At 49.7% G+C, this 26,379-nt stretch overlaps 1 protein-coding gene across 3 annotated transcripts; it reads right to left on the reverse strand.

Annotated features, from left to right (window-relative positions):
- On the reverse strand, positions 1-20,865 carry ELOVL1 (ELOVL fatty acid elongase 1). 3 transcript variants are annotated; one of them, XM_077276541.1, is made up of 8 exons: positions 20,392-20,865; positions 7,490-7,563; positions 6,733-6,923; positions 6,231-6,311; positions 3,407-3,463; positions 2,302-2,407; positions 2,086-2,222; positions 1-1,997 (listed from the first exon to the last, which is right to left on the reverse strand). In XM_077276541.1, exons 2-8 carry the CDS (start codon positions 7,542-7,544, stop codon positions 1,746-1,748), a joined length of 879 nt encoding a protein of 292 aa, XP_077132656.1. In that variant the 5' UTR covers positions 7,545-7,563; positions 20,392-20,865; the 3' UTR covers positions 1-1,745. The 3 variants fall into 3 exon arrangements, with proteins under 3 accessions (XP_077132656.1, XP_077132657.1, XP_077132658.1); XM_077276542.1 differs by lacking the exon at positions 20,392-20,865 and adding an exon at positions 15,336-15,358; XM_077276543.1 differs by lacking the exon at positions 20,392-20,865 and adding an exon at positions 15,277-15,299.
- Between the last annotated feature and the right edge of the window lie 5,514 nt (positions 20,866-26,379).

Raw genomic sequence — 26,379 nt, forward strand, 5'->3', positions numbered from 1 at the left:
AAGAGGAAAAAAAACAACTTTATTTTGTTACCTCTCAAAGTTGAGAAGGGTATATACAGGATGGGACAATTTTCCTTACGGCGGGAGAGATACGATCAGTGCAAGAAGCTGTGGCCACACCACAGCCAACAGGAAGTCCCCGGCTTACCGGCTCTGCTATGGCCATGCTACCCCCTCTAAAAAAAAAAAAAAAAAAAAAGGTGCATTGGCCATCTGCACCGACAGAACTGAGCCGATCAACCCGGTATACAGGATCTAGATGAGTGGTCTGCCATCTGCTGCTCCCCAACTGTTAATTTACAACTCCCTGCAGGTTACAATAGCCAGAAAACAGCAGGTTACGGTCCATTCTCCTATAACACCGGAACCATACGAGTTCATATATGTATCAAGCATTTGTTTTGCATCTTTGTTACTGCTTTTCCTTTAAGGCTTTGCATGCACTTTTCTGCACTGGCACCATGGAGGTTGTATAAATTTAGTCAGAGCTATCATTTTTTTCATCCAAGGGATAAAAAAAAAAAAAAAGAAAAAAAAAAAAAAAGAAAAGAAAAGAAAATTTGCCTTTTTCTCTGCATAGTATATAACCGCCTGCGAGGCTCCACCACATACACAGTATTATCTACAAGAGCTTTAGCTTTGGAATTAAACAATGTGCAATAAGTCTTTTATTAATAGCATTACACAAAACTGATAAATATTCTGGCAGACGTGCGGATAAGTTATAAGGTGGTCCCAGCCCGGCGCAGCCTCTCCTGCCCAGACCGCCAGCATCACATGTTCAATAGGGCGCTAGTCCACCCCCCTTCTAATTTCTATAGGGTGGGCCTGCAGAATTTGTCTTAATATACAAAAGTGATTATAGTGAACCAGCTCCTAAAGGGCTTTTGCTGGTTACAAGCAGCCCCCCGAGGAAGAGAACAGTATTACTATGTATATATACCTAGAAATCTGTGAAACGCGTTGGGTTAGAACAGTATGGACCGGACATAGGGGTGAATTAAGGGGTATAGAGTGTGAGCTAGGCGAGTGAAAGAGCAGATAACACCCCTTCCTCCTTCAAATCAGGGAAATGAATATCAATTCAGCCTAAAAATGTACAAAAAAAAAAAACCCCCACAAATACTGTCATCTCCTTCAAAGACTTAGAAAGCCAAAACGTCCCGATATTCAAGTATTTCAGGATTCCTGCACCTTTAGCGAGCTGGGTACAGAGGCCTGAACAGTGAAACCCAGTGCAAAAAAAAAAAAAATTATATATAGGGGGGTGAAGTTGGGAGACTGGAGACCCCCTAGTGAGGCGATTTATTGGAATGTGATGCAAAGGAATCCAGATTCTTGGAGATCGTCGCGGGACTACAGTACAGAGTAAAGAAAGACAGGGGATTTTTGGAACGAGCCGGACTTTTTTCTTGTTGTTTTTATACCCTCTCTCTGGAGAGCAGCTGGATGCTGGAGGACAGGGAGCTCGCCGAGACGCTGGATGATGGGGTGGATGGAGGGAGTCAGACATACTTCATACAAACAGTCTCTTTAGGCACTTTGTTTTTTTTTTTGGCTGGTGTAAGCCCCCAGATGAAGTTGGAAACCAGTTTGGCAGTTTATACTGGCCATCACAAAGCTGGGTTTAATCGGTTTAAGAAAAATAATTAGAAAAAAAAAAAAAATACGGAGATATCATCTGCCCATATTTCCACCTGGAACAGGTTTCGGGAGAACTCAGAAGTCGGTCTTGTGGAGGAGGTTTAGTTTTCCTTGGCTTTGCCATTCTTAGACTTGCCGTTGTGGTGCACAGCTCCGTTGGAGGAGATGCTGCCGCTGCTGCTTTTGGGGAGACGTCGTCCTTTGGTGTAGGCCTGGTACCAGAAATTAGAGAACAGGATGAAGAAGACGGTGCCGTAGATCCAGATGAGGTGGATGAAGATGGGGAACTGGTAGTCGCAGGAGGACATGAAGTAATACTGAGTGATGTGGATGGAGACCAAAACGAACTGGAGCTGGGAGACAGGACAGAAGCGGGTGACTTGTACGATTCTGAGTATATGATGGATGCTAGAACCACAACGTAAATGTCAATGCCCTTACCAGCTGAATGGCTGTCATGTGTTTCTTCCACCACAGGAACTTCTGGAAGCGCGGTCCAGCAGCAGACAGCCCATAGTAGAAATACATGATGACGTGGACCAGGGAGTTGATCATGGCATGGAAAGATCCCATACCACCTGGTGAAAAAAGGATCAGTCAAAAGAAACCAAAGATGGACTCAAAGTCAAGATGGACATGGACATCTGGAGTCCTTACCTGGACCGAACTTTACCCCCCACCACCAGCTGCAGGGCAGGACGGAGTGATGGAAGATGTGCAGGAATGTGATCTGACTGTTCTTCTTCCTCACAACGAAGAAAACCTGCAGCACAAGGAGACAAGAGGCACAAACTAATCAATGTGGCGCCAAGAACAACAACAAAAAAAAAAACAATGTCTGCAGTGGCCAGAGCTAAATTCACAAGATGCGGATTTGATGCAGATAATTCTTAAAAATTTCTGCCATTGATCTAAACAGATCCTCCACATAAATGGAACAAATTTTCACTAACATATTTCTGAACCAAAATCTGCAGTCTAGGAATCCATCAAATTTCTACATAACTCAATTCCTCCTTGTAAAGGACAATATGTGAAGAGCAGATCTCTCTCTATCAGGCTAAGACATGAGTGATGGACCAGAGAAAAATACCTGTCCTGGACCAAGAAAGTATCCGACTAACATCAGTCAAATATCTATTATAGTTCTACAACCTGCAGTACAACCACAAAACCCATCATTAATATTCCTACCTCAGGGACCTGCAATCTGTGGCCATCCCTACCCTGCCCTCACAGCCCGCCCCTCCCCTGCGCTCCCACAGCCCGTCCCGCCCCTGCACTCAGCCCGCCCCGCCCCTGCGCTCCCACAGCCCGCCCCGCCCCTGCGCTCCCACAGACCGCCCCGCCCCTGCGCTCCCACAGACCGCCCCGCCCCTGCGCTCCCACAGCCCGTCCCGCCCCTGCGCTCCCACAGACCGCCCCGCCCCTGCGCCCCCACAGCCCGCCCCTCCCCTGCGCTCCCACAGACCGCCCCTCCCCTGCGCTCCCACAGACCGCCCCTCCCCTGCGCTCCCACAGACCGCCCCGCCCCTGCGCTCCCACAGACCACCCCGCCCCTGCGCTCCCACAGCCCGCCCCGCCCCTGCGCTCCCACAGCCCGCCCCTGCGCTCCCACAGACCGCATGAACCATTCGGCCCCATGACCAGACAGGCTGCCATTATTTTAGTCATGTCCTCCTACTTTTATAACAAGGAACAAACGGCATCTCACCTCTTTCTAGTAGGACACATTTTGTATCTGATGTACTGCGGTACTTACCGTATCAAGCAGTTCAATAAACTTGGAGAAAAGAAAGAGCCACGCCACCCGGACCATCTAAGGAGAGGAAAAAAATTGAAGATTCAATGAATCTCACATCATTGGATGCCGGCAGTCTTACCTAACTGTTTGCCCCTAACAATTACTGCCATTTCATTGGGGCTGTCAGGCAACGGGTCGACAGTAACCGGTCCGACTCAGATTATTCACGTTTTCAGTTTAAAACAATCCTTAATTCCACAATGAAAATTTGACTATAATGAGGAATGTATAGCCGACATACTTGGGCTCCAATTCATTAAGACCAACGTTTTGAACACAAGTCTTAAATGAAAGATGTGCCAGAGTAAGACAGGAAAAAGGAAGCGCCGCTCGCCTCTTAATGAATTCTGCACATTTACAGCTGGCGTGCTTCCCACCAGAAATGTTACTCCAACCAGGGTCTAATGTATATGTTCCTTGCGTAATTTCCTCCACTTTTGTGATGCAATTTATGAGGAATTTAACCGGTAGACTTAGTCATGCCCCGTCCAGCTCTGCCCACTTTGTCGAAGCTTGCCAGACTAGGGTAAAAAAGTTGCAAAAACTTAAGAATCAGGGCCTGGGTGCACTATTTTTCCATTGCAGCGTTAGTGTCATTTGAAGTCACAGACATGCCCATTCCCTCCTCCATGGCCTCCGATAGGATTAGCACCAATGACCCCAGAGCAGTGTCCATTTTTCCGGTCTTTGACCAAAATAAAAACTGGGAGACCAGAGCTCAGGAATGGCACGAGGAACATCCCCGCCCCCACCCAAAAAAAAGACACTATATATTCTGAATGTACTTCTGTCTTCTGCCATATAAAGTTGAACAGGAAAGTTGCTTAAAGTCCTTCATACACGTTAGACTAATGTTAGCCGAACCCGCCAACATCAACAGGTTCAGAAGACCGCCTAATGTGAATCGGGGGACAGGAAAATTTTACGTAGTGGGAAATGTCAATCCAGCAGGTATGATTTTGGACTGACGATTGCTTTGTCCTCCGGATACAAGCAGTGGCCAGACAGGTCTATTGGCAGCTCTCTCAAAAGAGAACACAAACACTCGTGTATGGGAACGCCAACCATCTAATGTGTATGCTGGGATTTACAGACCCCCATACATAATATAGGGCGGACCTGATGTTTTCAGTGTGATCGGCCGACCACCTGATATTTATGGCAGCCCCTCAATCCTTTTCTTCTTGGAGAAGATAAGCCACGCACAGTGAAGTCAGGAGGGAGCAGACACGCGAGAACGCGAACCCTTGGCCAAGTGTTCCTATATATGGGAGAGTCAGGAGAGATCAGTCGTCTCACGTGTATGGACACCTTATTGAGGCCACGTCACGTGTATGGACACCCTATTGAGGCCACGTCACGTGTATGGACACCCTATTGAGGCCACGTCACGTGTATGGACACCCTATTGAGGCCACGTCACGTGTATGGACACCCTATTGAGGCCACGTCACGTGTATGGACACCCTATTGAGGCCACCTCACGTGTATGGACACCCTATTGAGGCCACCTCACGTGTATGGACACCCTATTGAGGCCACCTCACGTGTATGGACACCCTATTGAGGCCACCTCACGTGTATGGACACCCTATTGAGGCCACCTCACGTGTATGGACACCCTATTGAGGCCACCTCACGTGTATGGACACCCTATTGAGGCCACCTCACGTGTATGGACACCCTATTGAGGCCACCTCACGTGTATGGACACCCTATTGAGGCCACCTCACGTGTATGGACACCCTATTGAGGCCACCTCACGTGTATGGACACCCTATTGAGGCCACCTCACGTGTATGGACACCCTATTGAGGCCACCTCACGTGTATGGACACCCTATTGAGGCCACCTCACGTGTATGGACACCCTATTGAGGCCACCTCACGTGTATGGACACCCTATTGAGGCCACCTCACGTGTATGGACACCCTATTGAGGCCACCTCACGTGTATGGACACCCTATTGAGGCCACCTCACGTGTATGGACACCTTATTGAGGCCACCTCACGTGTATGGACACCTTATTGAGGCCACCTCACGTGTATGGACACCTTTATTGAGGCCACCTCACGTGTATGGACACCTTTATTGAGGCCACCTCATGTTTATGGACACCTTATTGAGGCAAAGTAGCTGTAGGAAAGATTATGGTCTAATCTTACCCCACTTATGAAATTGATCTTAGATTCAGATGACATTTTTATTTTTACATTTTGTACTTGGCCTCTTGTGTGCAATTTTTCCCAGACTAGAAGAAAAAATAAATTCTCCTCCAAGTGGATGCAATATCTGTCTGTACCAGCAGCATCTTTCATAAAACATGGCAGCCGGAGGGTGTCGATAGTAGCTATTATAACCAACAATGTCACGCGCCCCTTAGGAGATCTTGGTGATCATCCTCAAGAGGTTGATGAAGACATTGGGGGAGATGTAGAGACACCAAATGGCTGACGTCAAAGAAATGCTGAAAATCAATATCAAGTTTTGCGCATTAATTGTCCCTCATTGTTTACAGTGTGCGATTTATGGCTCCTTCAGAGACCGGGCGTGGGGTGTCCTGGTACAGTTACCATGGTTGGAGATAAAGGGCGATAAGGGCAAACATCTCCCTGTGTTTATAGTGCAAAGTTCAGCAGGTGGCGGCAGGTGGTACAGTCTCCGGAGGAGGGTGAGGGCGTAATTAGGGTTAACTGCATGACTATGGATTTTCTGAAGTTCTCACCCGCAGATGATCAATAACTGGCACTGCGCCGGGCAGCGCACACACGATACACTCACCCTTAGAGCCATCGGTGAATCAGAGGTGTCCACGGGGTCACAACGCCAGGTGTATCCGGTCAACCAGCCCGACATGAGGAACTGAGTCAAAGAGACAGCAGAGATGTATGAATACAAAGGACCGTTTCACTTATCGCTTTATGGCCGCTGTAAATTTTATCTTAATAATGACGAGGTCGGCATGGTGTCACATCCTCTGTAATAAGTTATCATTTTCCTGATGGAGAGATCTAATCTCCGCCACGGACCAAACCCAGGGTTTAATCTTTATACATTGACGGCTTCTGCAACTTTTACAGTTCTCCATCCTACTGCTCGCTGTTAGTGACCGGAATACTGGAGATACCCAAAAAGCCATGGGCGAGGGTTCGCAATCCTGGATAACAATTTACTACGGTCCTGAATGTCTATTCACTAACAGCAACCAGAAGGAAACTAAAAGAAAAACACAGAATTCTTCCGAGGCCGACCCAGATCGTCACGACCTCCACTCCCAACTCACCTCGTATACAATGTAAGCAGACAGGGCGACCAGACTGAAATTATAGACCACCATCAATGGCTTGAGGTCGAAGGGTTTCCGATTGGCCATTAATCTAGGCCCTAGAGACAGGACGAAGTAGACGTAGCCCAGAAGGATGGCCCCAGGCAGGAACGGGGAATGCATGAGGGGGTAATGTCCTATTCTGGGGTCTGAGGAAAGACAAGACGATTACGGATTATGCATGAAGGGTTAAATTGCAGAAGAAAGCACTGAGCTGCAGTGCAGCGACATGGGAATATATTAAGACCATGTGGAAGAGCTAATTACTGGCTCTCCTGACATCTATGGCGCTCTACGAGAAGAGCCATAATTAGAGACGCAGGGAGGATTATCGTTATAACCCACGCGTTTCGCTGACAATCTGGGGTCAGACTCAGCCGAGCGGACTGCTGATCGGTGCCAAGATCCCATCATTTGTATAATTCTGTATCCACATCGCTTCATGGGATTTGCATCTCCTCTGCACACAGCACTTCAAAATAGTAACCGAGAGCAGACGAGGCGAAAGGTTTACAGGACGGTTCTGGTAAAATCCAAAAACTGGCTGATCGGGATCCAAAAAAAGCTGGGTGTAGATATGCAGCAAGAAGGGCGGTAGTGTACGCTGCATGACTAAACTGACTTGCCATTTAGGAGGTATAATGGTGGCCATACTGGTCCAGCTTTCCGATACTAAGACCCTTAAGGCCTCATGGTGGTGCGTTGTGTGGCGTACCTGCTCCCTTCATGAATTCTTGATAGCGCTGCCCCCATTCCGAGAGAACCTCCATCTTCACGGCTATTCACAACCTGAGAAGACAACATCAAAACTAGTTTTTTTTCCGTGGTTCAAAGCAGAGGAAAAAAAATAATAAAATTATATCAGGGTGACGACAAAACGATCAGACGGGCAAAGTGTAGGTTTCACCTCCAACTTAATGAAGCCATCACAACGCTCCCAGAATCAGCGCTCGTCGCTTCCCTCATCTAGGAGGGTCGTGAGACCATTTTAAAAGAGGTGTCCTCCTACCCTCGAAGATCCTTGCCCTTGTTTCTCACCCCACCTGCAGCATTTATAAATTCATTCTAAAGACGGTCATTAAACTTTATGTTAAAGGGGGTCTCTGAAAACAGAAAAGAATGACCGAACATTCTGGAAGAGCATCTGGTCCCATGGCCACCTGGAGTAAAAACAGACTTGATGGCCGATCATCCATCTGTCAATCGTCCATCATCATGATAATAATTATTAGAGCTAAGGGACGGACAGCAGATTCGAGCCCTTGCATTCTCCCTTGAGGCAGACTAGCCGGTCTTTGGGCTTCCGAAACAATTACTGACATCTCCCGGTTGTGGTGACATCACTCAATATGACACAAGTGGCGCAACCTTCACCCACGCTGGGGAGGCAGAGGGGCGGCGCCCCTACAATACAATACAATATGGAAACCTACAATATTAGAAGCACCCCAAATTACCAGCCATACACAGGGCGCCCTTATGGCCACACTTGTCCCCAAGTATCTTGGTCTCCTCATGTGCGAGTAAGTGAGGTGATGTGAACGTCCCCCGATCTGTGACAAGCAGCCGTCGCATGGATGAGACACCGCAGAGAACCACGGGCCAGGGGACGCCAATCATCCCAAATGAACAGAGACAAGGCCGGGGTCACCTGAGGACACAGTGCCGCTGAGGAACAGGATGTGGGATGACACCGGACTGTACGGACGGCTGAGCGCAATCACACGAGAAGTTCTGCAGCCATCATATACTCATGGGTGAAGTCCTCACTGGTTTTTAAAGATCTCTGCTTGCTGTCAGTCAGGGAGACCCTTCATGGCCGAACACTTCTCACAGATCAGAGTTTGCACAAAGTCTTGGCAAAATGCAGTAGTGGAATCTGCACAGCAAAACCACAGCAAAATCACCACGTCTGAACGTATCCTTAAGGGGTTTCTCCTTTGCCGATCACTTCCACACTGGAGGCGAGGCTGATGATGATGATGATGATGATGATGATGATGATGATGATGGGGTCCATCGGCGTCTGTCAGGACATGTGGCAGGAATCATGTATCCTGTCATCAGCTCAGCTCCAGATGTGGAATAAAAGGAGAAACCCTTTAAGGATGCGGTCACACGCTGCGCATTTGGTGCAGATTTTACAAGCTGATTTCTAAGCTAAAATTTATGTTCCGCACTTGTTCTCTTTGTGTTTTTTGTTGCAAAAAATACATTCAAAATTAAAGCTTGTTTTACCCTGAGAATTTATACTCAATGAACTGAATAGAAAAAATCTGCACCAAAAAAAAACCTAAAAAAAAAAAACTAAATAAAAAAAACATTTACGCAACATTTGTGGTGCGGATTTTTTTTTTTTTTAAAGTGCAATAGAATCCACAAAAAACAAACAAAAAAAAACGCAAAATGCAGCAGGAGGCGGCGATTAAGTAAAAGCTCATCCATGCTGTAAAATGCTGAGGATCTTATATATGGAAAATCCACGTCTGATTCCGGTCTAAAGGGAATAGTTCCTCTAGCGCAGAGCGAAGGGTCCCTGGAATATCCAGAGCGGCAGTGGAACATTAGGAAATTGCTCGATATACAATTCCAATATAATATTGTCGATTGCTGCATTTCGGGAGATTCCCCCTAATATCTGGGAGGAAGGAGAAACAAGTCGGGGAGGTTTTCACTCTCAATGTAATTATCAGCTTTAGATATTCACGTTCGACACCAGACCCGATATCCGAACTTGTCTGTGCAGGGCGTCCCACGCCGTCCCCAGGGCTGGAGGGGGGGGGGGGGGGATGTCTCTTCTCTCCACCCTGCACAGCCGGGACTATGACACGAGCGGGGTGAGACCAGGAAGTCACCTGTACCTGGAAGTGTTGTACCCGGCTGCCCCCGGACGCTGCTGCCCTTTAGCACACATTCTAGATACTTTCTAGCTACAAATGACGTCTGCAGGTCGCAGAGTTTGCTCTGTCATCGGCAGAGAACAGATTTCACAATGATCTCATAGTAATTTGTGAAATGATGGCAGGGAGCAGCTATAGGGGGGGGGGGGGGGGGGACGCAGGCAGGGAGCAGCTATAGGGGGGGCGCAGGCAGGGAGCAGCTATAGGGGGGGGGGACGCAGGCAGGGAGCAGCTATAGGGGGGGGGACGCAGGGAGCAGCTATGGGGGGGGCACAGGCAGGGAGCGGCTATAGGGGGGGGCGCAGGCAGGGAGCGGCTATAGGGGGGGGCGCAGGCAGGGAGCGGCTATAGGGGGGGGCGCAGGCAGGGAGCAGCTATAGGGGGGGACGCAGGCAGGGAGCAGCTATAGGGGGGGGCGCAGGCAGGGAGCAGCTATAGGGGGGGGAACGCAGGCAGGGAGCAGCTATAGGGGGGGACGCAGGCAGGGGGCAGCTATAGGGGGGGACGCAGGCAGGGAGCAGCTATAGGGGGGGCGCAGGCAGGGAGCAGCTATAGGGGGGGGACGCAGGCAGGGAGCAGCTATAGGGGGGGGGACGCAGGCAGGGAGCAGCTATAGGGGGGGGGACGCAGGCAGGGAGCAGCTATAGGGGGGGCGCAGGCAGGGAGCAGCTATAGGGGGGGCGCAGGCAGGGAGCAGCTATAGGGGGGGGACGCAGGCAGGGAGCAGCTATAGGGGGGGGACGCAGGCAGGGAGCAGCTATAGGGGGCACAGGCAGGGAGCAGCTATAGGGGGGGGACGCAGGCAGGGAGCAGCTATAGGGGGGCACAGGCAGGGAGCAGCTATAGGGGGGGGGACGCAGGCAGGGAGCAGCTATAGGGGGGGGACGCAGGCAGGGAGCAGCTATAGGGGGGCACAGGCAGGGAGCAGCTATAGGGGGGCACAGGCAGGGAGCAGCTATAGGGGGGGCGCAGGCAGGGAGCAGCTATAGGGGGGGGCGCAGGCAGGGAGCAGCTATAGGGGGGGGCGCAGGCAGGGAGCAGCTATAGGGGGGGCACAGGCAGGGAGCAGCTATAGGGGGGCACAGGCAGGGAGCAGCTATAGGGGGGCACAGGCAGGGAGCAGCTATAGGGGGGCACAGGCAGGGAGCAGCTATAGGGGGGCACAGGCAGGGAGCAGCTATAGGGGGGCACAGGCAGGGAGCAGCTATAGGGGGGGCGCAGGCAGGGAGCAGCTATAGGGGGACGCAGGCAGGGAGCAGCTATAGGGGGACGCAGGCAGGGAGCAGCTATAGGGGGGCACAGGCAGGGAGCAGCTATAGGGGGGGCACAGGCAGGGAGCAGCTATAGGGGGGCACAGGCAGGGAGCAGCTATAGGGGGGGCACAGGCAGGGAGCAGCTATAGGGGGGGCACAGGCAGGGAGCAGCTATAGGGGGGGGGGCAGGCAGGGAGCAGCTATAGGGGGGGCGCAGGCAGGGAGCAGCTATAGGGGGGGCACAGGCAGGGAGCAGCTATAGGGGGGGCACAGGCAGGGAGCAGCTATAGGGGGGGCACAGGCAGGGAGCAGCTATAGGGGGGGCGCAGGCAGGGAGCAGCTATAGGGGGGGCGCAGGCAGGGAGCAGCTATAGGGGGGGCGCAGGCAGGGAGCAGCTATAGGGGGGGCGCAGGCAGGGAGCAGCTATAGGGGGGGCGCAGGGAGCAGCTATTAGGGGGGGCGCAGGCAGGGAGCAGCTATAGGGGGGGCGCAGGCAGGGACGTTGCACAGAGACCGCTCCCACAATAGTTTGGAACCCAAAGGATGCCAACGAGATACCAGTATTGCAAATGGCATGGTAAGTGGGGACCCCAACACAGGTTTTCATTAGGCCCCAGAAACTTCAGATTACGCACTCATTTGGACAATCAGCCCACATAAAATGGCCATAAGGGCTGAAAAGCGCAGATGGTAAAATGTTCTTCAATGTTGGATATTATGTGATTTTACCAATCGGGATCTCATCTGGACAATTACTGAACTTCATAATGCAGCAGAGCCGAGATTGTCACTCATTGGGAGAACACATGAGAATGGCAGAATCAGCTCAGCTACATCTGTAGATCCAAAAGACAAAAACCTGACTGGCACCTCCAGACTAGTGTGAACAGGTGCATACCAGGAGGAGCTACCTCCATATACAATATGCAAAAAGAGGTTGCACTCTATCATGCTAAAGCATGTCAATGTGGAATATGTGAAATGTGAATAGCAATATGGCTTCGGAGTATTAGGAAAAAAATATGAGACACTTAGCATAATATTTGGCCAAATTTTATGACAAGCGTCTCATTTTTTCCTAATACTCCAAAGCCGTATTGCTATTCAAATTTCACATATTCCACATTGACATGCTTTAGCATGATAGAGTGCAACCTTTTTTTTGTACATCTGTAGATCCCACAGTCAGACGTCATTGCACCCTACGATATAAGATCGTGTTCGGGACGACTAGTACAGAATCTGCACCAGGTGGTTTATTTTAAATTATTAAAGGAAAAGTTATGAAATAATCCATCAATGCATTCTGCATTATACTCTCACTATACCAGTGTATGTTTTATATGACTCATATGATTAGTCACCTCCATATGGCCACCGATATTATAAGAGTTAGCCACGAGAGACAATAACTTGCCGGGGGTCCCACTGCTGAGCGCACACTAATGCTTCATTCATTGTCTATGGGATTGCCAGAGGGAGACTACAGCACACAGCCACATCCGACAGCCCTATAGATAATACAAGGAGCGGCCATTGCTCCATTTCTTGGTCTCAGGATCGGTGAGTCTCCAAATAATGTGCTCCCAAGTTATTACCAATTCGGTGGATCGATAACTTACTATTTTGGGCCAACCCCTTTATATTGACCAAACAAGGCAAACCTTTACTGTTCCAGCACCCCAACCACTCCATATACCAGACCTCTGCCCTTCCCTAATCACTAGTGATGAGCGAGTGTAATCGTTGCTCGGGTGATCTCCGAGTATTTGTTAGTGCTCGGAGATTTAGTTTTCATCGCCTCAGCTGAATGATTTACAGCTACTAGCCAGCCTGAGTACATGTGGGGGTTGCCTGGTTGCTAGGGAATCCCCACATCTAATCAAGCTGGCTAGTAGCTGTAAATCATTCAGCTGCAGCGATGAAAACTAAATCTCCGAGCAATTACAAATACTTGGAGACCACCCGAGCAACGAGTACTCACTCATCACTACTAAAAATCTCCCTCTCCAACATCACTGAAGGAGAGCTTACTCACCTCCTTTCCAAATCACACCTCACCACCTGTGCACTTGACCCCATCCCTTCCCACCTGCTCCCCAACCTCACTAACATGCTCATTCCAGCCCTAACCCATCTCTTCAACCCATCGCTATCTTCTGGTACCTTCCCCTCTGTTTTCAAACAAGCCACCATCACACCTATCCTCAAAAAAAGCTAACCTTGACCCAACTGCTATGCCCAGCTATCGCCCCATATCACTGCTCCAGTTGGCTTCAAAACTCCTTGAGCAGCGTGTCCATGCTCAACTTTCCTCCCACCTCTCATCTAACTCTCTCCTTGACAACCTCCAATCTGGCTTCGGCCCCCACCACTCCACCGAAACTGTTCTGACCAAAATTACTAATGACTTACTCACAGCCAAAGCTAACAGACAGTTCTCCATACTCCTCCTTCTCGACCTGTCCTCTGCCTACTGCTACATATTCTTTCTTCCCTTGGCATCAAAGGCCTTTCCCTGTCCTGGATTGTTTCATACCTTTCTGACCGCACATTTAGCGTTTCCCACTCCCACACTACCTCCTCATCCCGCCCTCTCTCTGTTGGGAGTCCCTCAAGACTGTCCTAGGCCACCTACTTTTTTCCATCTATACCCTTGGCCTAGGACAACTCATGAAGTCCCATGGCTTCCAGTACCACTTGTATGCGGACGACACACAGATCTACCTCTCTGGCCCAGATGTCACCTCTCTGCTGTCCAGAATCCCAGAGTGTCTATCAGCCATATCCTCCTCCTTCACCTCTCGCTTCCTAAAACTCAATGTAGACAAAACCGAACTCATCATCTTTGCCCCATCTCGCATATCTCCTCTACCTGATCTGTCTATTATGGTAAATGGCATCACGCTCTCTCCTGCACCTGAAATCCGCTGCCTCGGGGTAACTCTTGACTCTGCCCTGTCCTTCAAACCGCAGGTCCAAACTCTTGCCACCTCCAACTCAAAAATATTGGCAGAATCTGTCCCTTCCTCAGCCAACAATCTACTCAAACTCTTGTGCATGCCCTCATCATCTCCCGCCTCGACTACTGCAACACCCTCCTCTGTGGCCTCCCCGCTATCTCTCTTGCACCACTCCAGTCTGTCCTCAACTCTAATCCACCTCTCTCCTCCCCTGCTTCTCCCCTCTACAAATCCCTCCACTGGCTCCCAATTCCCCAACAAATCCAGTTCAAACTACTAACACTGACCTACAAAGCCATCCACAACCTGTCCCCTCCCTATATCTCTGAACTAATCTCCCAATATATTCCCTCACGTAATGTCCGGTCCTCCCAAGACCTCCTACTCTCCTCCACACTTATTCGTTCCTCATACAACCGCTTCCAAGATTTCTCCCAAATATCCCCCATCCTCTGGAATTCCACGCCTCAACACATCCGATTATCCACCACCCTCGGATCCTTCAGATGGAACCTGAAAACCCATCTCTTCAGGAAAACCTACAGCCTTCAAAAACCATGCTGCCGCCTCACCACCACCCGAGCTGCTGCCTCACCACCACCCGAGCTGCTGCCTCACCACCACCAGAGCTGCCGCACCCCCAACCTTCTGTCTCTTCCCCATTATCCCGTAGAATGTAAGTCCGCAAGGACAGGGTCCTCTCTCCTCTGTATCAGTCTGTCATTGTAAATTCGTTTACTGTAAATGATATCTAGAACTGTATTTAACCCCTTTCTCATGTACAGCACCATGGAATTAATGGAATAATAATAATAATAATAATAAATAATAATCTGCCAGTATAGGCTCCGGACTAAGAGGAGTCATGAAAGGCCCTAAACTAATGGGGACTAATGGGGCCAATATAATATACCGTAAGAATAAGTCTCCCCTCCCTCACCCGGACACCATTATGTTACTACATCTAATGTCCCCTCTCAGGGTTACAGCATTTTCTTACAAATTTTTACAACAACAATACGACAGGTTATCTGATAAGTGCAGCTGTTAGGACCACCCAAACTTAAAGGGACTGTCCGCCCACTGGGGGGGGTGGGATTAACCACTGGGATCCACAAATATCCTCTTCATTCATTTCTACTGGTTTATGAACGGGAGGCGATACGGGTGACCGCTGGTCTCGTACAGAAAGAGTAACGGTCAGGCCTGCGCACTACTGCTCCGTGCACACAGGGGGCGCAGGTACTCCAGGTGGTCGCACACCAACTAAATATGAAATGAGCGAGGGTCCAACCCCTGACAAAGCAGCTGCTCCCCTTCATTGGGATCTGGACCCCCGCTGACCACACAATCAAACACTAAGTCGATCATAAGGAAACTGTCACCTTTGTTTTTACGGTACAGGGATAGAACAATATAATATGACGACATCTATTAAGCCCACCAGAAATCCTACTATTATGTGCCAAATGATGCCCGAGGACCCTCTGAGCAGCAGGAGCCTCTTACAGCAGTGGTCTGTACAGGAGACAAACTGCTGCTGTGGCCATGCAGCGTCAGTTAGATTAAGCTCCGCCCCCAAGGAGCGTGGCATCCAGAGCTCCGCCCCCAACACAAGATGATGCTCAGTTATTCCAGGCAGAACCGGCGCACACACATTACACAAAAAGGCTGCTGCGTTATTAACCCTTTCACGCTGAAATCCTGATGTCTGCTCCTGAATCTCAGCATAGACTATATGTTGTATGCAGAATTAAACAGAATTGCCGTTCAGAGGTCTGGAAAAGTTGGTTGATATGCGTTAGGCTGGATTCATATGCAGCTTTACAAAGGATTTTTATTTTGCTGTCGGAAAAATTTGTGGCCTGACGTTACTTTATTATAAAGTCTATATATGCAGCGCTGGTTTGTGTGTGTTTTTTTTTTTTGGCCATTAGACTCCCGAAAAAAAAAAAAAAACAACAAACTTTGAAAACTAGGAAAAAAATGAATTGTGTGCAGAGTAGAAATGTGTGTTATGTACGGACCCCCAGGAAGGAACAAAGTGCTCGGCTGCGCTGCAATAATCGGAAGCCGCGCAGGTGAACCCAACAGCCGGCAGCCGCCGTTATCTGCAGATTATTTTTATCTAATTTTTTCCCATTTTTATCGTGCAGGAAATGGCCGCAGTAAAGAAATAAAAAAGCAGCGCAGATAATCAGCCATATGGAGCAAAAAAAAAATAATAAAATAAAACAACCACAAAAAAAAAAAAAAAAAAAGAAAAGGCCCCCCAGAGCTGCAGCCCCGACACCGTGGGGACATTATACTACAAGCTTCCTTACAGCCCGCAGCTTCAGAGTGTCCAGATTTGGGTCAAATATAATAAATGCACAATTTTTGCACACAAATTAGCATTGTCCCTTGATGTCAAGGGCACATACACAGCAGGGTCCCGTGCCCCCGCAGTCCTGTGCACAGAGTCCCATCACTTCCATGTGGGTCGGTGGCGCCACATTACTGACATACTCTCCCCGAGCAGCAAGGTCACTTTGTTAAGTCCCATGGGCTCCAGAGAAGAGGGCCACCTTGGCCTTGTTATCATCTGCATACCATTATGGACACTGAATATACTGATGACCCCAGAAGTGGCCACACCCTCCATCGCCCGGGACTTAAATCATACACGACCCAGTGATGCTGCTGTAAGAATTGGAGAACATGGGAGACACGGCGTGACCCTATACACTGCCATATTACCAGCCGCCATACAGCCGTGTGCATGGGAAACCCTACACACTATGACCCAACGCTCCAATGTGGACTATTACAGATGAATGCAGCAGAGCCGAGCTTGTCCTGGAGCATGGGGGGCTTCCAGTCCATGGGATATTACAGAGGCTGCCATAAAGGGATCATGCACCTTGGTTTTAATTCTTTGTAACTGTGCGGGGTCTTCTAGTGTTCAGCTTACTGTGGAAGGGGCCCGCTGCTGCTGCTGGGGGTCTTCCCCTCTCCGAATTATATAGATAGATATAAATATAATATAATCTCCATTATTATAGCGGGGGTTGGGGTGGAGATATCGCACTATGAAAATAAAGCATCGATTTGTTTCCCCAAATTACTTCCCTATAAGCTTGATGTGCAAATCTGACAGCAGCCATCTACAGAGATGGACAAGTGCAACTAACAATCTCAGCTCTGCTACTTCTGGCGGCATCACCTATGGAGACACTTTGCAGGCTTGTGGTTAGAGGGCTGGGGTCATTGCCCCCGGGGTGAGCGACAGGAAACGAGTGGTAACCAAGCAGTCACTATCATACTGGACGGGCTGTCAGGCCAGGCATGCTGGGACTTGTGGTTTCACAATAGCTAACCACAAGGTCACTATGGAAATTGCAGCTTCTACAAATATCCTCACCAGACTGGATCAATAATCAAATAGTTCCAATGAAGCCCAAGACCAGACGGAAGCTTCACATGACACCGATCACTCACAATGAACACCAGATATAATGACTCAATGGGGTCCCATTGCCACCCATGATCTACTGCACCCATTGCACAAAACATCCAGCACTGCTGTAATTTTGGATACACCTCACAGGTCACACACGATTTTGCTCCCATGGATTTCTGCAACCTAAACTCATAGCAGCATAATTTCAGGGCAGAGACCCTGATTCCAGCAATGTGTCATTTCCTAGGCTAGTTGCTGAAATCACCGTCTTATCACAAGGAAATCACTAAGGAATAGTAAACCTGCTGCCATGTAGTCCTCCATATTTATCAGCTCTGTATAACCCCACTGATTGGCAGCTACCTGCCTATGCACAGTGCACACAGACAGTAACCAATCAGTGATCAGGATGGGATTATAAACAGCTCTGACTTTAGAGAACTGCAGCAGAGAAAACAGGGATTTTATCAAAACCACATCAACACATTGCTGGAATCAGGGTCTCTGCCCCTACATCATGCTGCTCTCAGACGGGGTAGTAAAAACCTGGTGACAGATTCCCTATCAATGCAAACCAGTCTGCCATCTGGCCATTTTATTGAGGACAAATGATAGGAGGCCGTGGATGACAAAAATACCACTAACCCTATTATGGGTGAAGCAGATTCGTTTCTGCAAAAGGGATTATTTCAGGGCTGAGCATGTGGCTTTAAACATGTCCCATCCTGAATGATCAAAAAAGGGCAGACACCGCTGCAACTAACCTGCCATGTGTGAATGGAGCCTTAAAGCTCTTTCCCATCTCACACTTTGCTGGGTGATGTCAGACCCTGGACCATGAGATTGGGGGGCTATAAAGGACTCTTGTTCTGGTGATACATGTACGTCCAACCCCCACATCCTGTGGATTTACCATAAGGGTCCAAGATAAGAATGGACTCCAAGTTCTGCTGCATTTTGAGGCAAAAGCAAAGTATTGGTGGCGACTTGGAGCAAAATTCCTTAAGGGGGCTACACGGCCAAAGATCAATATGTGCAGCTACACCACCAGTGAATGGGGGGCCGCAATGTGTCATCTGGGGCACCGCGACAAGGCACAAAAAAATACATCCAGCTCGTCGCGGTGCCTCAGATGACACATTGCGGCCCCCCAGTCACTGGTGTGCTGCGGTCGCCGTGTAGCCCCCTGCCTTAATCCGGCATCTTGTGGTCCAGAAGCCTGACTAGTCCAATATGACACAATAGTAGCCCCCTGACACCGGACATCACCGCCTGGCATCTCAGCGGACACAAGCGACCATAAAACAGCCGAGACACTGCAGCATTCAGAGCGTCGCCCTATAGAGCGTCGCCCTATAGAGAGGCGCCCTATAGAGAGGCGCAGGTGCAGCTGGAAGATCTGGGGCCCCGAGCAGAATCTCTGCCAACAATCACATCCAATATTTAGTCCTTTGGGCCCCCACACCAACAAGTCACAGAATTTTGCATCATTGTGGAACTACAAGTCCCAGCCTATGGGCGTATAAACCTTTAGCATTGCTCGTATGTTTATCACTGGAGCCCTCCCAGAGGCGGCCATCGCCCCTAAACATCTGCAGCAGGAGCCTCTGTATTTGGGGGGGTGCAGCCAGCCGTAGCGTCCCCCCATCCATTACACATGGGCCCAGCCCTGGTATCTACGAGTCACCTGTCACTGAGAAAAAAATGTCGCCCATCACAGCAGATCACACCCAGATTTATTTATTTTTATTGTAATACAAGGGAAAGGTGACGAGACGCCCAGAACGCAGACGATACCTGCCCGGGGCGGGCGAGGGCAGGAAGCAGGTGCAGGCTGTTGTTCTGTGTTATCAGCCATTCCTGCAGTCATTATCCGATTGTCACGCCTTAGGTTGCCCTGCGATCGGCAGCAGCCGGTGACTTTAGAAATAAAATCTTTTTTTGGGAGGTACTGACACTCCGTAAGGAAACCGGCGGATTATAGAATCTTATTGGCAAAGCTTCACGGGAAAAATAATTATCTCAAATTGTCATTCTGTGATGGACGAGGAAGGAAACGGAGGGGAAACGCTTCTCTCCTTCTGACCTTACGGGACCCAGAACACTGTACTCCATTAGTGGCAGGAGCCCGGGCGTGTTCTCCGCTGACATCACGGGACGGCACGTCAGGATGCCTCATGTCATCAGAAACCACACAGCAGTCACATGAGGCATCACAGCCGCCGCTGCCGGCACCATCTTCCACAGGATCTAATCCCAAGAAGCCCCCTCCACTACACCCGGCCCCTCGTGAGCGCTCGCACAATGGCTGTCACCTGCCGTCACCCCTCACCTACATCCCCAGAGTCACTCTGGAACAAAGACCTTAAGTCTGCTCAGGCAGAACCCCGGCCCCATCGCCGGGGTCCATAGTCCCTGGTACGGCAGGTTGCTCGGTGGTCCCACGCCTGACATTCCACCTTGCCCACAAGTCGCCCCCAACTCAGGGCCTCCACATAATTACTAACTGCTGAGGTCTATGAGCAGGTCCCTCCTAAAAGGGATGCACTTAAAGGCATTTTTTTAACCCTTTATGGTGACCGATACTAAATATGCATTATTTAGCGAAGGCCGGTAATTCGGGGGTCACAATAGTTATACGATCACTCTCCTGTTCGGGGGTCCCATCCTTTACAGGCAGAGAAGTTGGTGAACTTTGTGGGCAGACGGTTTGGCGATGGCCGGTCCCATCCTTCCCCTTTTTTTCGCCCCTCTCTCTTCCAGAGGTGCCAGACTTCACAAGGGCTCAGCCAATGACCCCAGGGTGGGCACAGAGAGTGGGGCGACCGTCCCCCCATACTGCGCCTGGCGCAGACCCACACTGCCCGGAGTGGACCCATCAGTCAGATGGAACAAGGGCCTGTCACCCACCGACCTGTCACCCACCGACCTGCCACATGGGACTGATGGCAGCCAGGCAGCACCCTGACACCTCACCACCCGCTGCCAGGACGGGGGTCTCACTTCACCAGCCCCCCTGTAAGTTCTAACTTTGCCAGCAGTGAAATAAGTTTCTTACCTGATGTTGTGGATTATTCCTGACACTCCCAAGCCTGACAGAGAGAGCGTGAAAGAGGGAAAGGAGGAAGGAAGGAGAAAGAGAGGGAGATCTGGGTAACCACACCCCTGTGTGACTCAACTTCACCCTGCGAACAGCAGAGCCCCAGCCTGCGCGTTATAGGGAGGGCTCAGAGCAGGAGACGGTGTGAGGCAGGGCCTGCACCACACAGGCAGGCAGAGGACACAGCAGCAGGCACACCCTTCCTACAGGCTAATCCCACCACACCCTCCGCAGCTGGAGGAGCCAGGAGTGGGAGGAAAAGGAACCTGGCGGGACAGCAGAGGGTGGGGAACTACAGATTCCAGCAGGTGCCAACAGCCGGAGAACCGAATGCTACTCCTCCAGCTGCAGAAGTAACAATATGTCCAACGTCTCGCCCTAAAGTACAAAGTATCACACTAACTAGCAACAGGTGATGAGTGCAGGGACCCCCTAATAACAGGTGATGAGTGCAGAGAGCCCCCTAATAACAGGTGATGAGTGCAGAGAGCGCCCCCTAATAACAGGTGATGAGTGCAGGGAGCCCCCCTAATAACAGGTGATGAGTGCAGAGAGAGCCCCCTAATAACAGGTGATGAGTGCAGGGAGCCCCCCTAATAACAGGTGATGAGTGCAGAGAGAGCCCCCTAATAACAGGTGATGAGTGCAGGGAGCCCCCCCTAATAACAGGTGATGAGTGCAGGGAGCCCCCTAATAACAGGTGATGAGTGCAGGGAGAGCCCCCTAATAACAGGTGATGAGTGCAGAGATTGCCCCTCTAATAACAGGTGATGAGTGCAGAGAGCCCCCCTAATAACAGGTGATGAGAGCAGAGGGCGCCCCCCCTAATAACAGGTGATGAGTGCAGGGCGCCCCCCTAATATCAGGTGATGAGAGCAGAAGGCGCCCCCCCCCCAAATAACAGGTGATGAGTGCAGGGAGCCCCCCCTAATAACAGGTGATGAGTGCAGAGAGAGCCCCCTAATAACAGGTGATGAGTGCAGGGAGCCCCCCCTAATAACAGGTGATGAGTGCAGAGAGAGACCCCTAATAACAGGTGATGAGTGCAGAGAGAGCCCCCTAATAACCGGTGATGAGTGCAGGGAGCCCCCCTAATAACAGGTGATGAGTGCAGAGAGAGCCTCCTAATAACAGGTGATGAGTTCAGGGAGCCCCCCCCCCTAATAACAGGTGATGAGTGCAGGGAGCCCCCCTAATAACAGGTGATGAGTGCAGAGAGAGACCCCTAATAACAGGTGATGAGAGTAGAGAGAGCCCCCTAATAACAGGTGATGAGTGCAGGGAGCCCCCCTAATAACAGGTGATGAGTGCAGAGGGCGCCCCCCCTAATAACAGGTGATGAGTGCAGAGAGCCCCCCTAATAACAGGTGATGAGAGCAGAGGGCGCCCCCCCTAATAACAGGTGATGAGTGCAGAGAGAGCCCCCTAATAACAGGTGATGAGTGCAGGGAGCCCCCCTAATAACAGGTGATGAGAGCAGAGGGCACCCCCCCTAATAACAGGTGATGAGTGCAGAGAGAGCCCCCTAATAACAGGTGATGAGTGCAGGGAGCCCCCCTAATAACAGGTGATGAGAGCAGAGGGCGCCCCCCCTAATAACAGGTGATGAGTGCAGAGAGCCCCCCTAATAACAGGTGATGAGTGCAGAGAGAGCCCCCTAATAACAGGTGATGAGTGCAGGGAGCCCCCCCTAATAACAGGTGATGGGTGCAGAGAGAGACCCCTAATAACAGGTGAAGAGTGCAGAGAGAGCCCCCTAATAACAGGTGATGAGTGCAGGGAGCCCCCCCTAATAACAGGTGATGAGTGCAGAGAGAGACCCCTAATAACAGGTGAAGAGTAGGGTTGAGCGACCTTTAGTTTTTTAGGGTCGAGTCGGGTTTTGTGAAACCCGACTGTCTTAAAAGTCAAGTCGAGTGAAATCGGCCGACCACCGTGAAAAGTCGGGTTTCGGCCGAAACACGAAACCCAATGAAGGAATTTAAATTTTTTTTTTTCTCTCTCTCTCGACGACTTATGAAAATGCACGACCCGTTTCGCTCAACCCTAGTGAAGAGTGCAGGGAGCCCCCCCCCTAATAACAGGTGATGAGTGCAGGGAGCCCCCCTAATAACAGGTGATGAGGGCAGAGAGAGACCCCTAATAACAGGTGATGAGAGCAGAGAGAGCCCCTCTAATAACAGGTGATGAGTGCAGAGGGCCCCCCTAATAACAGGTGATGAGTGCAGAGGGCGCCCCCCCTAATAACAGGTGATGAGTGCAGAGAGAGCCCCCTAATAACAGGTGATGAGTGCAGAGAGAGCCCCCTAATAACAGGTGATGAGAGCAGAGGGCACCCCCCCTAATAACAGGTGATGAGTGCAGAGAGCCCCCCTAATAACAGGTGATGAGTGCAGAGAGAGCCCCCTAATAACAGGTGATGAGTGCAGGGAGCCCCCCCTAATATCAGGTGATGAGTGCAGAGAGAGCCCCCTAACAACAGGTGATGAGAGCAGAGCGAGCCCCCTAATAACCGGTGATGAGTGCAGGGAGCCCCCCTAATAACAGGTGATGAGTGCAGGGAGCCCCCCTAATAACAGGTGATGAGTGCAGAGAGAGCCCCCTAATAACAGGTGATGAGTTCAGGGAGCCCCCCCTAATAACAGGTGATGAGTGCAGGGAGCCCCCCTAATAACAGGTGATGAGTGCAGAGAGCCCCCCTAATAACAGGTGATGAGAGCAGAGGGCGCCCCCCCTAATAACAGGTGATGAGAGCAGAGGGCGCCCCCCCTAATAACAGGTGATGAGTGCAGAGAGAGCCCCCTAATAACAGGTGATGAGTGCAGGGAGCCCCCCTAATAACAGGTGATGAGTGCAGGGAGCCCCCCTAATAACAGGTGATGAGAGCAGAGGGCGCCCCCCTAATAACAGGTGATGAGAGCAGAGGGCGCCCCCCCCTAATAACAGGTGATGAGTGCAGAGAGAGCCCCCTAATAACAGGTGATGAGTGCAGGGAGCCCCCCTAATAACAGGTGATGAGTGCAGAGAGAGCCCCCTAATAACAGGTGATGAGTGCAGAGAGTCCCCCTAATAACAGGTGATGAGTGCAGAGAGCCCCCTAATAACAGGTGATGAGTGCAGGGAGCACCCCTAATAACAGGTGATGAGTGCAGGGAGCCCCCCTAATAACAGGTGATGAGTGCAGAGGGCGCCCCCCTAATAACAGGTGATGAGTGCAGAGGGCGCCCCCCTAATAACAGGTGATGAGTGCAGAGGGCGCCCCCCTAATAACAGGTGATGAGTAGTGATGAGCGAATATACTCGGTACTCGAGATTTCTCGAGCACGCTTGGGGGTCTGACGAGTATTTTTTAGTGCTCGGAGATTTAGCTTTTCTTCGCCGCAGCTGAATGATTTACATCTGTTAGCCAGCATAAGTACATGTGGGGGTTGCCTGGTTGCTAGGGAATCCCCACATGTACTTAAGCCGGCGCCATAGGGTTCCATTGTAGCAAACGACGGACGGTGACGGATCCGTCGCTGTCAGTTTTTTTGACAGACACTGATGTGTGAAAGGGGCCTTATTCGTTAAGTTATAGAGCGCTTACCTGGAGCCAGGATGATCTGGAAAGTGAGACCCTTCTAGGCCAGAGGAGTCCGGGACACAAAGTATCACTCGGAGCGCGGCCGAGCCCAGGCGGCTCGCATACACTGAATGTATTAATGGCTTTGTTTCTATGACAGGTTTGTTTCCCTGTGACATATGGCGTAAATGTCAGGCAGCAGGTCATAAATTGGTTAGAATATAATGGAAGCCTGTACAGCTGGTCAGACCTGTTGCCTGCGAGCAATGCCCCCAATACAGGCTTTATGAATCAATACATACATATGTTACAATATTGTTACATTGTTTTTTTTCCTTATGTTTCTATTGAATGTTTGTTTAAAGTGATACATTTCTAGTAAAGAGGCGTCCTGGTTACAATGTGTCACTAACCACCATGGCAGGTCCCTGGATGCTCCTTAGCAGTAAAGAGGCAGCAAGAAAAGTGCTCTGGAGGAAACGCTGATGTGTGACGACCGTGCGCCTGATGCTCTTTCTAGAAATCGTTTCTCTCCGGAGGCCAGGAAGACGCATTAATAAGAAGCCTTTAGAGCGATAACTAGGAGGATCTGTCATTAATGTTCAAACTGTGCGGATTGTCTATTAACCCATGTATTGCTGGGGAGCGGCAGTTCTCGTATAGCAATGGGAAGATGCAGGATCAAGGCTCGAACCTAAAGGATTTAGGGTCTGTGTTTGGCGCTAGGTTTAATGACGGGAGCGCTGGAGTCAGATGCGCCAAATTCATCATGAGCCGCGCACCACTGTGAGAAATCTGCACCAGCCAGAAAATGGTGCCTATTTATTTATTTTACTCATTCTGACATAATTTACGCCACTTTTACGATGAATTTGTCTGCACTGTTGGTCACGTCCCATTCTGCTCAAGCTCTGATCACTTTATAAAAGATGGTGGATGTGGCTGGGATTTGCATAAAAAATGGCAAAAGTAGCAACTTCCAGCTGACAATTAAGTTTTCGGTCAAAGTGCTTGATGAATCGAGCCCTTATGGTATGTCCTCATGGGACTGATATGTTATGGATAATCCACAGCTTATTACGGTAGCAGCAAAGTGGATAAGATTTTATTAAATCCCCGCCGCACGCTGTGGAAGAAAATACACAGTGGAAAATCATCTGCGGTGCCCATTTTAAATCCGTAGCATGTAAATTGATGCGGTAGAGTTTCACAGCAGATTTAAGACAAGGCTAGTGTCACAATTTATACAGCAAAAAGACACAAGAAAAATCAGCAGTGGAAAAAAACAATACAAAACTATGTGACTTTTTTCCCCCTGGAAATGCTGCAAATTTGCATTGCAAGGCTACGTTCCCACGATGAGTTTTTGATGCTGTGTATTTTTTTAAAAAAATGCATGAAACCTATATTACTTAATGGATGCAGAAACTCTGCAACATCAAAAACTCATTAAAAGCTCATTGTGGGAACGCAGCCCAAATCAGCAGCATAACTTGATGTGCTGCAGATCAGATGACGCGAACTCTCATCTGCAATGTTGCTACTGTAAAATGAAGTCGCCAGTGATTCGGGTAGAAATCACAATCCATATTGGACCGGTATGGACATGTGAATTACAGATCAATTTACGCTGCAGATTTTGAAAAAAAAAGGTGCAGATTTTCTGCACGATGCTCAGTGAAAAATCTGCAGTGTATTGGAAGTACCATAAGTCACTGCATTACACAGATACACCCCTAGAAACATTGCTATTTACCTCCATAATATGGAGTCCCGTAGAATATGTCATGATTTGCATTTGTGTCAGGGCTTGTCTTAATTGTAAAGTTCTGCGGAATATGTTGGCGCTATAGAGGTAAAAGTTATTATTTATTATTAAGGTGTCACTATTTAGATCAGAATCCAAGTATGGACCACGATGCATGGACCGGCCGGCGATGTCCTGATCTGATTTGTCTTTGACAGCCTCAAATATATATATGGCCGTCCTGTTCGAATCAGGAGACCGTCGGCCAGTCCGTGCATTGCGGTCTATACTCCGACCATGACACCCGGACATCTTAATGCGGCCTAACTTAGTGTCTGGCTTAGGGCTCATTGTATCCACTTTCCTAAAAAAAGTCATAGAAATGATGAAAGACATTTGTCTCTCTAGTATCAGTGGCCAGTTACCGGGGGATTTCTAAATCCCCATTCACACATTGCATTAATGATTGCACTACTTACATATAATTGGTCCGTGGAGAATTATTGAGGAGGCTCATGTCTCAGTCTAACATGAGTGTCCTCTTAGGATATGTGCACACACCGTTTTTGGGAGCAGGTCCAATCCAATAAAAAAAAAAAACACACTTGTAAGTTTCTTCTCATTTATATCTATTATA

Source organism: Ranitomeya variabilis, chromosome 8 (genome assembly GCF_051348905.1).
Source record: "Ranitomeya variabilis isolate aRanVar5 chromosome 8, aRanVar5.hap1, whole genome shotgun sequence".
In the NCBI taxonomy this organism is placed as follows: domain Eukaryota; kingdom Metazoa; phylum Chordata; class Amphibia; order Anura; family Dendrobatidae; genus Ranitomeya; species Ranitomeya variabilis.